Source organism: Coffea arabica, chromosome 5e, assembly GCF_036785885.1.
Source record: "Coffea arabica cultivar ET-39 chromosome 5e, Coffea Arabica ET-39 HiFi, whole genome shotgun sequence".
Classification (NCBI taxonomy): domain Eukaryota; kingdom Viridiplantae; phylum Streptophyta; class Magnoliopsida; order Gentianales; family Rubiaceae; genus Coffea; species Coffea arabica.
Genome location: NC_092318.1, coordinates 39,215,568 through 39,227,661, shown reverse-complemented (window position 1 = coordinate 39,227,661; position 12,094 = coordinate 39,215,568). Strand labels below are relative to the sequence as shown.

Below are 12,094 nucleotides of genomic sequence, written 5' to 3'. Positions count from 1 at the left end.
TGTCCTCATATGTCCTGTTAATTTGTAATTTTTCCAACCACAAGGTAACATTCTCTTGCACACTAGAAGGAATACCATACATGTTAATTTCAAGCTCATACCGCCATGCGAAATTATATATGTTAAGGTACAGGGCAACGCCTCTAAGTTATAGTTCAACAGTATACTTGAACATTCGTTACAGATATTCAGCTGAACAGCTTATTTCTCTTCCTCGAAGGGATCTTACAGCACAAATGTGAAGAAACATGAAGCAAAAGAACAATAAACAACAAAATAACATTAAAACTAGCATGCTTTTCCTGGTCAGCTCTCCCAGTATACTACTTTCAATTCCCATTCTAGCTATTTCATTAATGAGACAATGAGTAGAAGCATGAATAGAATCAGGTCATATTGTTACCCAATTGACAGCTTGTAATCCCTTTACATCCGCAATGAATGGGCTAAAACTAAGAAGGGAATGTAGCTGAACAAAAATGAAGATTATGAAAATGTTTACTAGGTGTGTCTGAGAAACATCCCACTGTGGCTAATTATCTGATATCTCTGCAAAACTGAATCAATAATTTCCATCATCAAGCGTGTCTGTCCAAAAATTTCTCTATCAAGACTGAAAATGCAGCAAAGCCAGCACAACCAGCACAGGCCGCTTTTGGACCACCTAAACAATATAGAATGGCTCATTCAGTTTACACAAGCGAAAAAACAAAGAACACCATAGTAATAGCATATTCAGCGAAATTTCAACAGAAAAGAAAATTTTTTTGGTTTAATTCAATTTAGCACTAAATTAAGCATTTAGATTAAGCTAAAGAATGACTACCAATATTGAACTGTCTTGCCAGACTGCAGGCAATATGTATAGAAATCCTTGCAACATATTTCTTTTCCTCAGTGGTACTACAAGCATAGCACAATGGAATGCATAGGCTGCAATAATCGCAGCCAATTCTTTTGATCCATATAGCCATTGGGATAACATTCAGAAATCCCATTGCATCTTAGTTTTCTTAACTACATACTAAAAGCATGACAATAAGCACTGAATTCTTTATCACAAGAAGGATAAGAGCCATCCACAAATCAATAGACATGAATTTTGGACGTATGCTTAACTTCTACAGGAAATACATATTATAGATGAACTCAAAGGCTTATCCTCAAAGAAGAATATAAACATTGGTAGAATAACCAGCTATTTCATCTGATCTAATATCTCCTTAGCAGATGGTGTCCTAATCTATGGTCTGAGCAAAACAATGGAAAAGCTTATTGAGGGAATAAAAAGTGGCATATACTATTATAATAAAAAGTGGCATAGACTATTATAATACTTCCTCATAAGCAATTCAAATTTGGGGGGTCATTAATCAAGAATCATGGTCAAAGTCCTTAAAACAGAAAACAGATTCTTTAAACAAAACTGGAGATCCAAAACTTTTGTTTTAACCTATTGAATTGAAAAACAAAGATATGCACTATTAACAAGGTATTCAGGGGCCCAAATTAACTTGATTCACAACTCTTTCAAGTCACTACTTCACATGGTTTAAATCAAATACTTTCAGCTCAGGCCCACCAAGGGAACCTCAGAGAACCAAAGCAAAAGAAAATGAAGATGAAAAATGTAAGAAACATGTTGCAAAATATGAATGCTCTGGTAGTCTCAGTGGAAGTCAGAAAAAGTTGTTGATGAATGCCCTTTCTGCCAGCCAATCAACATTGCATCATCATATAAAAAATTTAAAAATTCTGGTCACACTAGTTTCTCTGATCAACTCTACTAGATGATCATGTGTGATGCCCCACACTTAGTATCCGATTGAGAGATAAACATGTTAGGTCACATACACTCTTCAGTGGGAGCAACTTAAGCCACCGCAAATGTTACTTTATCAGATCATAACACCATGTTCCATTAAAGATCAATAAACATAATATCGGCCATTTTAACCCACACACAGTAAGCTAGTAACCAGATAAAGACCTTCCATTTAACTATTTCTTCCCTAATAAATAAGAGTGAAACTGATGTAAAGATCCTAAGGTTCGCAGAAAAACTTATCAAGCAACTCAAAATTTAATTTGATGCATTTCAATCTTTAAGCTTTATTCACATACTGCATTAGCTCTATTAAGAAACTTAGATATTAATCTAGAAACAAAACTACAAACTAATTATTCATAGGAACTCCTACAAAGGGAAAAATTAGACCCTCAACTACAATTACCCACAGAAACAAATTACATGCATTACAACCATCAGCTAGCAGCAACATGTCTCCAGGATATGCAAGCGCTGCCTAATTATACTGATCAATTACTTATATATGGTTAACAAGAACAAGTTCTTCTCATTTTCCACAGACAAAAGGTTGGTTAGCCCTAAGACTAATTTGAAACATCTACAAAAGTTTGAGGAAAAGTTCACTACATCAAACGTTAAGGAGTAAAACAAGTTATCTAAGTTAGCGAGCACTGGAGTCATTCTCCTAATGATGTCTTCATAAACAAAAAAGAGTCCAAGTTTAGGAGATCAGCATCAGCTATTACCTCGGGCAGATATCGTGCCACCAGTTACACAGCCTGCAACAACTGTATTAGTAGTGTCATGCTTTGCACGGGCCTTCAAAGAAGCACAAAGTTTCCATTAGCCTCAAATGAAGAATTTCACGAGCAGAATGAATTCACATGAAGTTTCAAGAATAGCAAAAGAAGTTCCAAAGGAAAATCTAACAAACTTGGAATGAGGTCCCAAACAGCTAGAGAATAGCAAAAGAAGTTCAACAGCAAAATTTAATCAGCTTGGAATGAGACACCAAACAGATAGAAGCACAGAAGATCCCAAGCATTGAGGTTTTAGTTACATGTTATGCCCAAAGCGTCTAATACAGTAAAAATGCACCAAAGGCAAATGGAAAAACACAAAAATTAAAAAAAAAAATCAAAACTAACATTACTTTGCAACCTTTATACATGACTGTCACTGTGCCTCTTTCCATCTGTATCTGCCTATATAAAGTCCCTTTCAATCACCACAGCTGACTGTCACCATACCCTACCCCCACCAAAATAACAATAATAATAATTGTAAGGACATAAAAATCTTAAAAAGGTCTGACAACTCTATTAAATGTTAGTAATCCAATTATCTTTAAGAAATAGGACATGATTGTGTAGTTAGTGGTTATTGTAGGTGAAAACCTACAATTTCTTTTAACGTCTGAAGAGCTTTGACAGCTAATTACGAAAGCTCATCTGCATAAACTTTGCGTGTATGTCTGTCCAGTAAGTTGTTGTAGCAATTTGCACATCAATAGCTCTCCTTCCACCCTACAATTTCTTTTAACGTCTGAAGAGCTTTGACAGCTAATTACGAAAGCTCATCTGCATAAACTTTGCGTGTATGTCTGTCCAGTAAGTTGTTGTAGCAATTTGCACATCAATAGCTCTCCTTCCACCCTCCCCCCCCCCTCTGGCAGCAGCCTCCCAAAAGAAAAGAAAGGAAAACCATATACCAAAAAGATTAATCCATTTCTTGGTACTTGACTTCAATGTCAGAGAATAAGATGTTGACTACAATTAAAAAATTCACAGCCTTGTTAGCTATTGATACAAATTCAAATGCAGAAACTTGCTTCATTAATGAATTTTGACTTTGAATTCTCTATGTGAATTGTCAATCTATTTAGAATGATCTCAAGTGCATATCTCTTTGGGCCACATTGCTGTACAAGACTTTTTGGGTGATTGCAAATGTGATTATCACTACATTGCGCATGATTTCATTAAAAACATTTGGTGCCTGTAAATTATGCTCAGTCACCCCATACAATTGTCATAAGAATAATTAAATTCACTAGTAGAGAAGAAAGAATTCCCTTGCACTCTACCTTCTCAACAACGCACTCAGCAGCTGAGAAAACCAAACCCATAAGAGCAAAGGCCTTGCACGAACTCCAGCTCCTTCTACCCATCTGCTTTGCTTGGTATATAAACATCTGCCTACCAGTCATTTCTTCTTGCATCAAAGGATTATCAAGTGCCCCAAGAAATAGACCCATGAACAACCCGAGCCCTCCTCCTAAAGAAACATCCCAAAAACAAAAGAATAACGAAAGACAATTATTCCTTGAATAGATTTCCAATAGTGAGACTCATGCAACAAAGTAAAAGAGTTTAACAATTATAGCCCATATACTAGCACATTATCTAACAAAATGCTCAAAAGGGACAATGCCTTGGCAATCGTATGGAAACACTAACAGTCAAGCTTGTTACAGGTTGAAGAATTCATTTTTACTCTACCTAACCACATACACCAAAATTTTAAGCCCAGCCTATCTTATCCATAAGTCAAACAATAAACAACCACCCTCAAACACCAAATACAATTCACACACAACGAGAAAAACCACAAAATGATACAGAACTGAATAATACCCATCACTCCGCTGACAACGCTACGAACAGCACAGTTATTCCATATATCTTGGCCGCGCATTTCCTCAACAGTAGGCAACCGAATGGGCTCAATCTGAGGCGGCTTTTGCTGCTCCTGTGAGCTTCCGGTTGAGCTTGCAGAGTCCTTGTTTTGTGAACTCATGGTAACAACTCCAAAATGAGAAATCCCTTGTCAACTTATTGAATATAACTGGCCAAAAATATCCCCAAATGCACATCAATCAAGCCATTGACAAAGCAATTGAGGACTAACATCAGAATAAAAAATAGTACCACTTACTAAAACTGTAGTGTAAATTTCTAAAATTCGAATTAAGCAATAAAAATCCAGAGTTGCATGAGAATCTAAAAGTCCATATCCAACATAAAAGTACCCAATAACACTAGCCAAAATATTAATGATTTCTAACCAAAAAAAAAAATGGGGCAACTGTAATATAACTCCTAGAATTAGGTCGAACCAAATATAAGGGGTTTTATAACTTGAAAGAAATTGGGGAAAATGACTTACCAGGATCAAATTGGTGATGGAACCTTTCAACATCTGCAGAAAAGACAAGGTTACTGATTCCCTCTCTTCCCAATTTTAGTAATTTCTTGCGTTATAGAGGAACTGATTAATTAGGGTTTTTGGTAAGTTGGATTTCTTGGATAGCAAGTCCAATATGTATTTGATTATAATTTATACAAAGATAAGTTTTTAAGGCGAAATGGCATGTTTGCTATACCTTGAGAGAGGACAGAGGAAACGGCGGGAAGAGGAGAAAATGAGAAATGAGAACAAAGAGAGGGTTTTTAGGGGAATTTTGGGGAAATTTATGGATTTAGTCCCTACAATTTGCTTGGAAGAGGGGTAATATTTTTTAATTATTTCAATTGTTTTATTAAGGTCAAAATTCAGAAGTGGTCTTTTGAATGTGATAACTGATATTACTAGTATTTACGGATTTGGTCCCTACAATTTGCTTGGCAAAGGGGTAGTTCCTAGTTGTTCTTCTAATTAATATTTTTAAAATTATTTCGAAAAGCTATGTTCCTTATCTTTAGGGATAATTTCAAAAACCTTCGTAAGGTTTGTAACAATATTTATTAGCCCCTTGAACATTAGAAAAAAAGTGTGAAGGTGTAAGTCTGATAAAACAAACATCTTAACTGCAATAATTAGCGATATACTTTTTTGAAAGTGTAAATAAATAACTAGAATTCAACGTTGTTAAGTGATATCATATGAGCATTTTCAAAAATCAGATTTTGTCCCCAAAAAAGTTGTAAGACCCTAATCAAAAGAAAGACGAATCAACTGCATATCTGTAGTATGATCACAACAAACCAAGCATCATATGAATTAGTATTATCTTTGCACCCCAAAAAAATTAATTAGCCTTATCTTCAGCGGCGGAGTCAAAAAAATCTTTTAGTGAGGCACAACTCAAATAAATTCTTTAAATTTCTAACTAATATTGGGTATTAATAAAATAAACATAATAGTAAGTGATCTGTAGTAAGGAATCCACTAATGTTCTACAACTCAGTATGAGTTTGTACATGTAATTATCATCATGTAATGGTTTATGTCCATTACCTGATCTTTAAAAATTTTGATCAAATTACTCTTGGGCACACATTTATATCGAATTTTTATCAAATATCAAGGTAAAAGCAAATGTTTTGACAGCCCAATATTCTTTTTTTTTTGTCGCAACGATAGATGTTGTATAACCTACTCTAGCCTAGTCTAGGGAAAAGGGCGGGTGATGGTCAACTAAGACCAGCCACATATTGTGGTCAAATGACAGCCCAATATTCAAATGTATATTTTTCATTGATCAGTAGGGACACAATCATATATTACTGTGAAGAAAATCAAAATATTATAAACATTTAATGGCTACAAATGAAAGTTCCCTTTAGTCAATGCGTAGCATGTACAATTAAAACTTAGGAGAAACAACCATTTTGGTCCTTTATCTTTGGACTATTGACCCATTTTTTTCTTTACGTTTTATCATCTTTTTTTGGTTTTATATAAATGTTTTGGATTCAATTTTTTTTCTTTTTTGGTGATATGGGACGGTGGAGAGTATGGAGATCCATTACGCTTGAACTAGCTTTGGCGTGGTGACGCTAATAAAATCATAGGCTAACAGATTTCTAATCGAAGATGAAGGTCTATCATGATAAATTTCTTCTCCCAGTCCATGCATTAGATTGCACTTAGCTAATTGATCAGCATATTTGTTGCTCTCTCTCCATTGATGTTGCAGTTTACAATCCCATTGTTTCTTGAATTGATTCTTAATTTGCAAAATGAGATTGAAGTGTGCGCTCTCTTGTGTACTTCTTCGTCTCAACTCCATGCATAGGTTTAGAGTTTGTTTCAATCAAAAACTTGTGTATCCCTTTATTCCATGTCAACTTTAATCCTATTAGAATACCCCAAAGTTCTGCTACTACATTAGTTGTATAACCTAGATTAACCGAGAAACCGCCTTGCCAGCAGCCTGTTGCATCTCTGATTATCCCTCCACATCCAGCTACTCTCTGATTTCCACTCGCAGCCCCATCTACATTCATGCCAATTTGGATTCCAAATTAATCCTAAATCTCTTCTCTTCTTTTCCCTTTTCCTGGTAAGGTTTCTCAATTCTCATATAAAATGTTTTCTTTATGTTTTATCATTTTTTTGGTTTTATATAAATGTGTTGGGTTTCCAAATCAACCCTAAATTCCCCTCTTCTTTGCCCTTTAACTCGTAAGGCTTCTCAGTTCTCATATGAACACACAAAAAAGAAGGAAAAAAATGCCCAAATTTGTTAGACCAAATAAATCCTCCGAAATTCCATACCTGCCACACGTATAACGGGTTCTCTCCCGAGTTGGACCACCGCGCCCCTTTAAGCCAACCAAAATAGACCCATCCACAACCCGAAAAGCCCAGATCCTTCTCGAACAAGTAGTACTGAACCCAAAACCATTTTAAGGAAGCTCCATTTGTCTGATTCGCTACAAAAACCAAACCAACGAACAACCAAACAGACAAAATCAAATCAAAATTCCATCAAGAATTGGATCGTTCTCTTGTTCTTCAACTCAAAGAAATCCTCTAAATCCTCAATAAACCCATCTCGAATTTTCCTCCGGTGAGAGAATTTTTGTGGGAATTTATCGCAGAGATGGATTTCGAGCTGAGAAGAGCCCGAGAGAAGCTTGAGAGAGAGCAAAAGGAAAGGAAAGAAAGAGCGAAATTGAAAATCGAGAGAGAAAAGAAAGCCAAGCAAGAAGCCCTTCGTCAACGTGAAGCGCTTGAAGCCGCCCAGCGCGCCCGCCGGCTCGATGCTGCAGAAGCCGAAGCCAAGGTTCGTCAGTTAGTTTGTTTTTATTTTCGTTTTTTATATTTATTTTAATTTAAGTCTAAAGCTAAACTGCTTGAATTGCTTTTGATCTTTTGCTGTTCTAATAGCACAAATTAAGGATTTAGGGAATTTTTTTAGTACTTTTTTTAAGTGGGATTTATAGGTCTTAATGAGAATTTGTTACTTGGGATTAGATATCATTGCATTCCTTAAAAGAATTATTACTAACTTTTGGACTTCTTAGTGAAGTTTAATTTGTGGAAAATGGAGAGAGATAGCAGGATTGGATAATGAAAGAACATTAATGAGTCGATAAATCATTAAAAGTTTAAGGAAACTTTCTCTCCAGTTGAATGGAGTATATTAATGGTTTTAGTGGAAGAGAAAAATGGAAAAAAAGAAATTAGAGAAAATATATGTTGAGTGGTGATTGGAATTGTTATTAATCATGTAGTTAAAGGTGGGTTAAGTTGTTCGTGTAAATGTTAATGACTTGGAGGTTCCAATGATCTACTGGTTTGTGACTGATCATTGAACCCTGTTGTGATGAGGATTACAATTGTGTGCTTTAAGATTTGTTGAAGAAATCTGGAAAGTTAAGTAGCAGTATGAAGGAATGAAGAATCAATGTACTACGATGTGAAATTTGGAGCATTTAGTAAACAAAGAAATGTATCGTTCACTTCTAAATGGCAAATGAATGAAGTGTATGATAGAGCAGCTATAGAATGACAGCAAACGAATCACTGTTGAGGTACTTTTGATCACAATGGATATCTCCTGTAGGCTAAATGGAATTGTTGATTGTGAGGGGATCAATGGGCTTTGGTATTGGCTTAAAAAAATGTTGTTTCTGCACAATTGAATGGCGACCCATGTGTACTGCATCATGAGTTTCTTCACCTGCAACCGTCTAAATTTGGTTGTCGGAGCTTTTGTGAAGTTCACTGATTGTTTTGTCACTTAATTCTCGCGAGAACTGCAATGTGGTTTGCACTGTTAGTCTCATGTCACGTCATCTTTGCACTTACTTAGCATACAGGAACTTTAGCTGATCATACCCCTAGTTGAATACTCTGTAATATTGACTCAACTGTCTTTGAGAATATGGTGCAAAATTTTTGGTAATTCAATATTAGGCTAGTTTTTCGTAATTCAAAATTTAATAGGAAGAATTAATTAAAGTTTAAATTGTGGTGCATGCGACAAAAATGAACAGTTTCTTAGTCCACTCCTCAACTTACTTATTTTTTTATCTGCTACAAAAAAAATGATGGAAGCACTCTATGTAATTACTGCCTCATGATTCAGTTTTGGAATCTAACATGGATTCAATTACTTTTTTGCAGGCTAATCAGCAAATGGAGGAGGATAGGCTTGTGGGACGAGGAGTTATTTTTTCTCGTATGCTAGAAGCTATGCCTTACCAGGGAAATGGAGATAAAATAAAGTTGCCACCATCCTGCTTCTCAGAGTTGTCGGAGCAGGGTGCTTTTGATAAGGGGCCATTGCACTTTTCCTTGTCTGTGATTGTAAAAGATGACCTTTCAGAAACTATGAATTCTGGAAGTCAAAATCGTAGGACAACACATGCTGGTGTTCTGGAGTTTACTGCTGATGAAGGTTCTGTAGGAGTACCGCCTCATGTATGGAGTAACCTGTTCCCAGCGGAGACTTCTATGTTACCAATGGTTGAGGTCCGTTATGTATGGTTGCCAAAAGGGACATTTGCAAAACTTCAGCCCGATGAATATGGCTTTTCTGACATTCCAAATCACAAGGCTGTCCTTGAAACAAGCCTTCGCCAGCATGCAACTCTGTCAGAAGGTGACATGCTGAGGGTTAATCATGGTGTCCTAACATACAATTTACGTGTTCTTGAGTTGAAGCCCTCTTCAAGTGTGTCTGTTCTAGAAACTGATATTGAAGTTGATATTATTGGCTCCGATTCGAATCCAGAGAAAGCCAATCATCAAGTATTGAGACCTCTCACATTTGGGAAATCAGAATCTGGAGCTGTTGAGGAAGGGAATTACATGTATTATAAATTTGTGATAGATGATGGGACTTGGAATAGAATTTCCCCTGGGGATGCCAAAATTGAAATAAGGATAGAACCACAGACACAAGATGGAGACTGTGATATTTACGTGTCCAAGCATCCACTCTTATTTCCCACACAACACCAGCATGGATGGTCTTCTCATGACGTTGGTTCAAAAGTATTGATACTTAGCTCCAAGGACCTGAGCTTGGGCCCAGGAACTTATAGTATTGGTATATATGGCTTCAAGGGGAAAACAAAGTATCAGGCATCCGTAAATATTCAAGACAACTTGAAGCCTAAGGTGGGTCAGCAAGCTGTGTCTTCCTCGTCAACGATTGATGCAGATACTGTGGAGTGCAGTAACTGCAAGCATTACATTCCTTTGAGGACGATAGCCCTACATGAGGCTTATTGTCGCAGACACAACATTGTCTGTCAGCATGCTGGTTGTGGTGTTGTTCTCAGGATTGAGGAGGCCAAAAACCATGTCCACTGCAAGAAATGTGGGAATGCTTTTCAACAAGGAGAGATTGAAAAGCACATGAAAGTTTTTCATGAGCCACTCCAATGCCCTTGTGGAATTGTCCTTGAGAAAGAACAGATGGTAAGCAACACGCACTTTGAACTATTGTTTGTTACCTTTCCACTCTGAATATCAGCTACACGATACTTTTGTGTATTATTTTGTTGCTTCGCTGATCCTGCTAACATTTCACTGTTTTATGCTTCAGGTGCAACACCAGTCCTCTGAGTGTCCACTGCGGTTAGTTATATGCCGGTTTTGTGGAGACATGGTTCAAGCTGGGACATCTGCTGCAGATATACGAGATAGATTACGAGGACTTTCAGAGCATGAAAGTCTGTGTGGGTCTAGGACAGCTCCCTGTGATTCGTGTGGCCGTTCAGTCATGTTGAAGGATATGGACGTACACCATGTTGCTGTTCATCAGAAGAGTTAAATCTCGAAGAATATTTATGCTAGGGTTGCAAACTCGAGCAATTGCTCCAAATTTGTTACTAATGTATCTATCTTATTTTTTGGCTGCTTGCTTGCAGGCTGCAGAAATTGTAATATTTGCGAATTTCTTTTGTACCTTTTACATCTGCCATTGCAATGGAAAATAATGAAATGACGTTGTGTACTGGTATGTTTTTTTCCTCTAGTCTGGTTGAGATGTCCTACAGAAGAGAAGTTCACGAAAGAAGTTCACGAATATACAGTCGCTCGCATTCATCGTGTCATTCTCACGGGTTGCAAAAACTTTTTGTATTAGCATTTGTTACATCCTGTGTAACAAGGTGCATAAAATGAAAAGAAATACAGGATAAGAAAAAGAGAAAGAATTGCAAAACTTGTTTGAATACAGGTTCTTGTTTCCATTTTTTATTGCTCTTATATAATGTTGTGATTATGCAAGTTAATTTTATTGAGTAAAGGCCTAGAAAATCAAGCAAACAATTCACTGAAAACCTGTGAACATCTTAAATATATAAAAGGGGGAAGGGGGAATAGCTACAGTGCAGTCATGGGTCGGTTTCGACGGTAATTTTGATGACTTCGTGGGGCCGGTTTCGATGGTAATTCTGATGACTTTGACTTCGTGGGGCCGGGTGTCTTGGTCTTTCCATCAACAAAATCCTCCCAATCACATAACAAAATCCATCACCCCCAACACAGGCTACCCTGCGCTTGGTGCAGGGCCCAAAAACTAGTAATTATTAAACGCCATTCGGAGCTCAACCCGGAGAGGAGACTGGATCATCGGATCATTGGTTTAATTGCGGGTTAAGCAGTTTAACTGCAGGTTGCACAATAGTTATCTTACATAATGTAATAATATATTTTAAATTATAAAAGTAGTAAAATTTTTAAGTTAGTGGTTCAACCTGCGATTCAATTGACGATTTTTTTTATTTACCGATTGAATCACTAGATTGTTAACAGGTCAATGGATTTGTTGTTTAGCTGATTTAATTAACAACTCATCCCAGTCTTATGGCCGGTTCACCTAATTAACTGGTTTGACCGTCGAATCGGGTCGAATTTTATAACTATGCCTGTGGACAGTCCAGTATTACATCATCTTGTGTTTTAAGTTTTCGTAAACTTTATTCTAAAAATTGGATTTCCCCAACGGGTGGCTAATGGGCATTTGTAACTACACCTAAATCACACCTAACTTACCACTTTTTAATACACTAAAATCATACATAATTTATCATATGA

At 36.6% G+C, this 12,094-nt stretch overlaps 2 protein-coding genes across 4 annotated transcripts; one reads left to right on the top strand and one right to left on the bottom strand.

Moving 5' to 3' along the window:
• Window positions 1-259: 259 nt before the first annotated feature.
• LOC113743460 (mitochondrial import inner membrane translocase subunit TIM22-4) lies at window positions 260-5,280 on the bottom strand. 3 transcript variants are annotated; one of them, XM_027271477.2, is made up of 6 exons: window positions 5,196-5,271; window positions 4,979-5,011; window positions 4,447-4,657; window positions 3,897-4,087; window positions 2,557-2,629; window positions 260-664 (listed from the first exon to the last, which is right to left on the bottom strand). In XM_027271477.2, the coding sequence occupies exons 3-6, from the start codon at window positions 4,607-4,609 to the stop codon at window positions 579-581; spliced, it is 513 nt and encodes a 170-aa protein (XP_027127278.1). In that variant the 5' UTR covers window positions 4,610-4,657; window positions 4,979-5,011; window positions 5,196-5,271; the 3' UTR covers window positions 260-578. The 3 variants fall into 3 exon arrangements, with proteins under 3 accessions (XP_027127278.1, XP_027127279.1, XP_027127277.1); XM_027271478.2 differs by having other exon boundaries at window positions 4,447-4,617; window positions 4,979-5,280; XM_027271476.2 differs by having other exon boundaries at window positions 4,979-5,277.
• Window positions 5,281-7,496: 2,216 nt separating this feature from the next.
• LOC113743326 (uncharacterized) lies at window positions 7,497-11,009 on the top strand. Its single transcript, XM_027271305.2, has 3 exons — window positions 7,497-7,823; window positions 9,170-10,471; window positions 10,599-11,009. The coding sequence occupies exons 1-3, from the start codon at window positions 7,641-7,643 to the stop codon at window positions 10,824-10,826; spliced, it is 1,713 nt and encodes a 570-aa protein (XP_027127106.1). The 5' UTR covers window positions 7,497-7,640; the 3' UTR covers window positions 10,827-11,009.
• Window positions 11,010-12,094: the final 1,085 nt, after the last annotated feature.

What these genes read in the sequence shown, in the direction of transcription:
- LOC113743460 (XM_027271478.2), bottom strand. Translation starts at nt 4,609, where the DNA reads ATGAGTTCACAAAACAAGGACTCTGCAAGCTCAACCGGAAGCTCACAG. An exon ending in CGTTGTCAGCGGAGTGATGG is followed by an intron (nt 4,088 to 4,446) that starts GTATTATTCAGT and finishes ATGTTTCTTTAG; the next exon opens with GAGGAGGGCTCGGGTTGTTC. An exon ending in TGGCACGATATCTGCCCGAG is followed by an intron (nt 665 to 2,556) that starts GTAATAGCTGAT and finishes TATATTGTTTAG; the next exon opens with GTGGTCCAAAAGCGGCCTGT.
- LOC113743326 (XM_027271305.2), top strand. Translation starts at nt 7,641, where the DNA reads ATGGATTTCGAGCTGAGAAGAGCCCGAGAGAAGCTTGAGAGAGAGCAA. An exon ending in CTGCAGAAGCCGAAGCCAAG is followed by an intron (nt 7,824 to 9,169) that starts GTTCGTCAGTTA and finishes ACTTTTTTGCAG; the next exon opens with GCTAATCAGCAAATGGAGGA. An exon ending in TCCTTGAGAAAGAACAGATG is followed by an intron (nt 10,472 to 10,598) that starts GTAAGCAACACG and finishes TTTATGCTTCAG; the next exon opens with GTGCAACACCAGTCCTCTGA.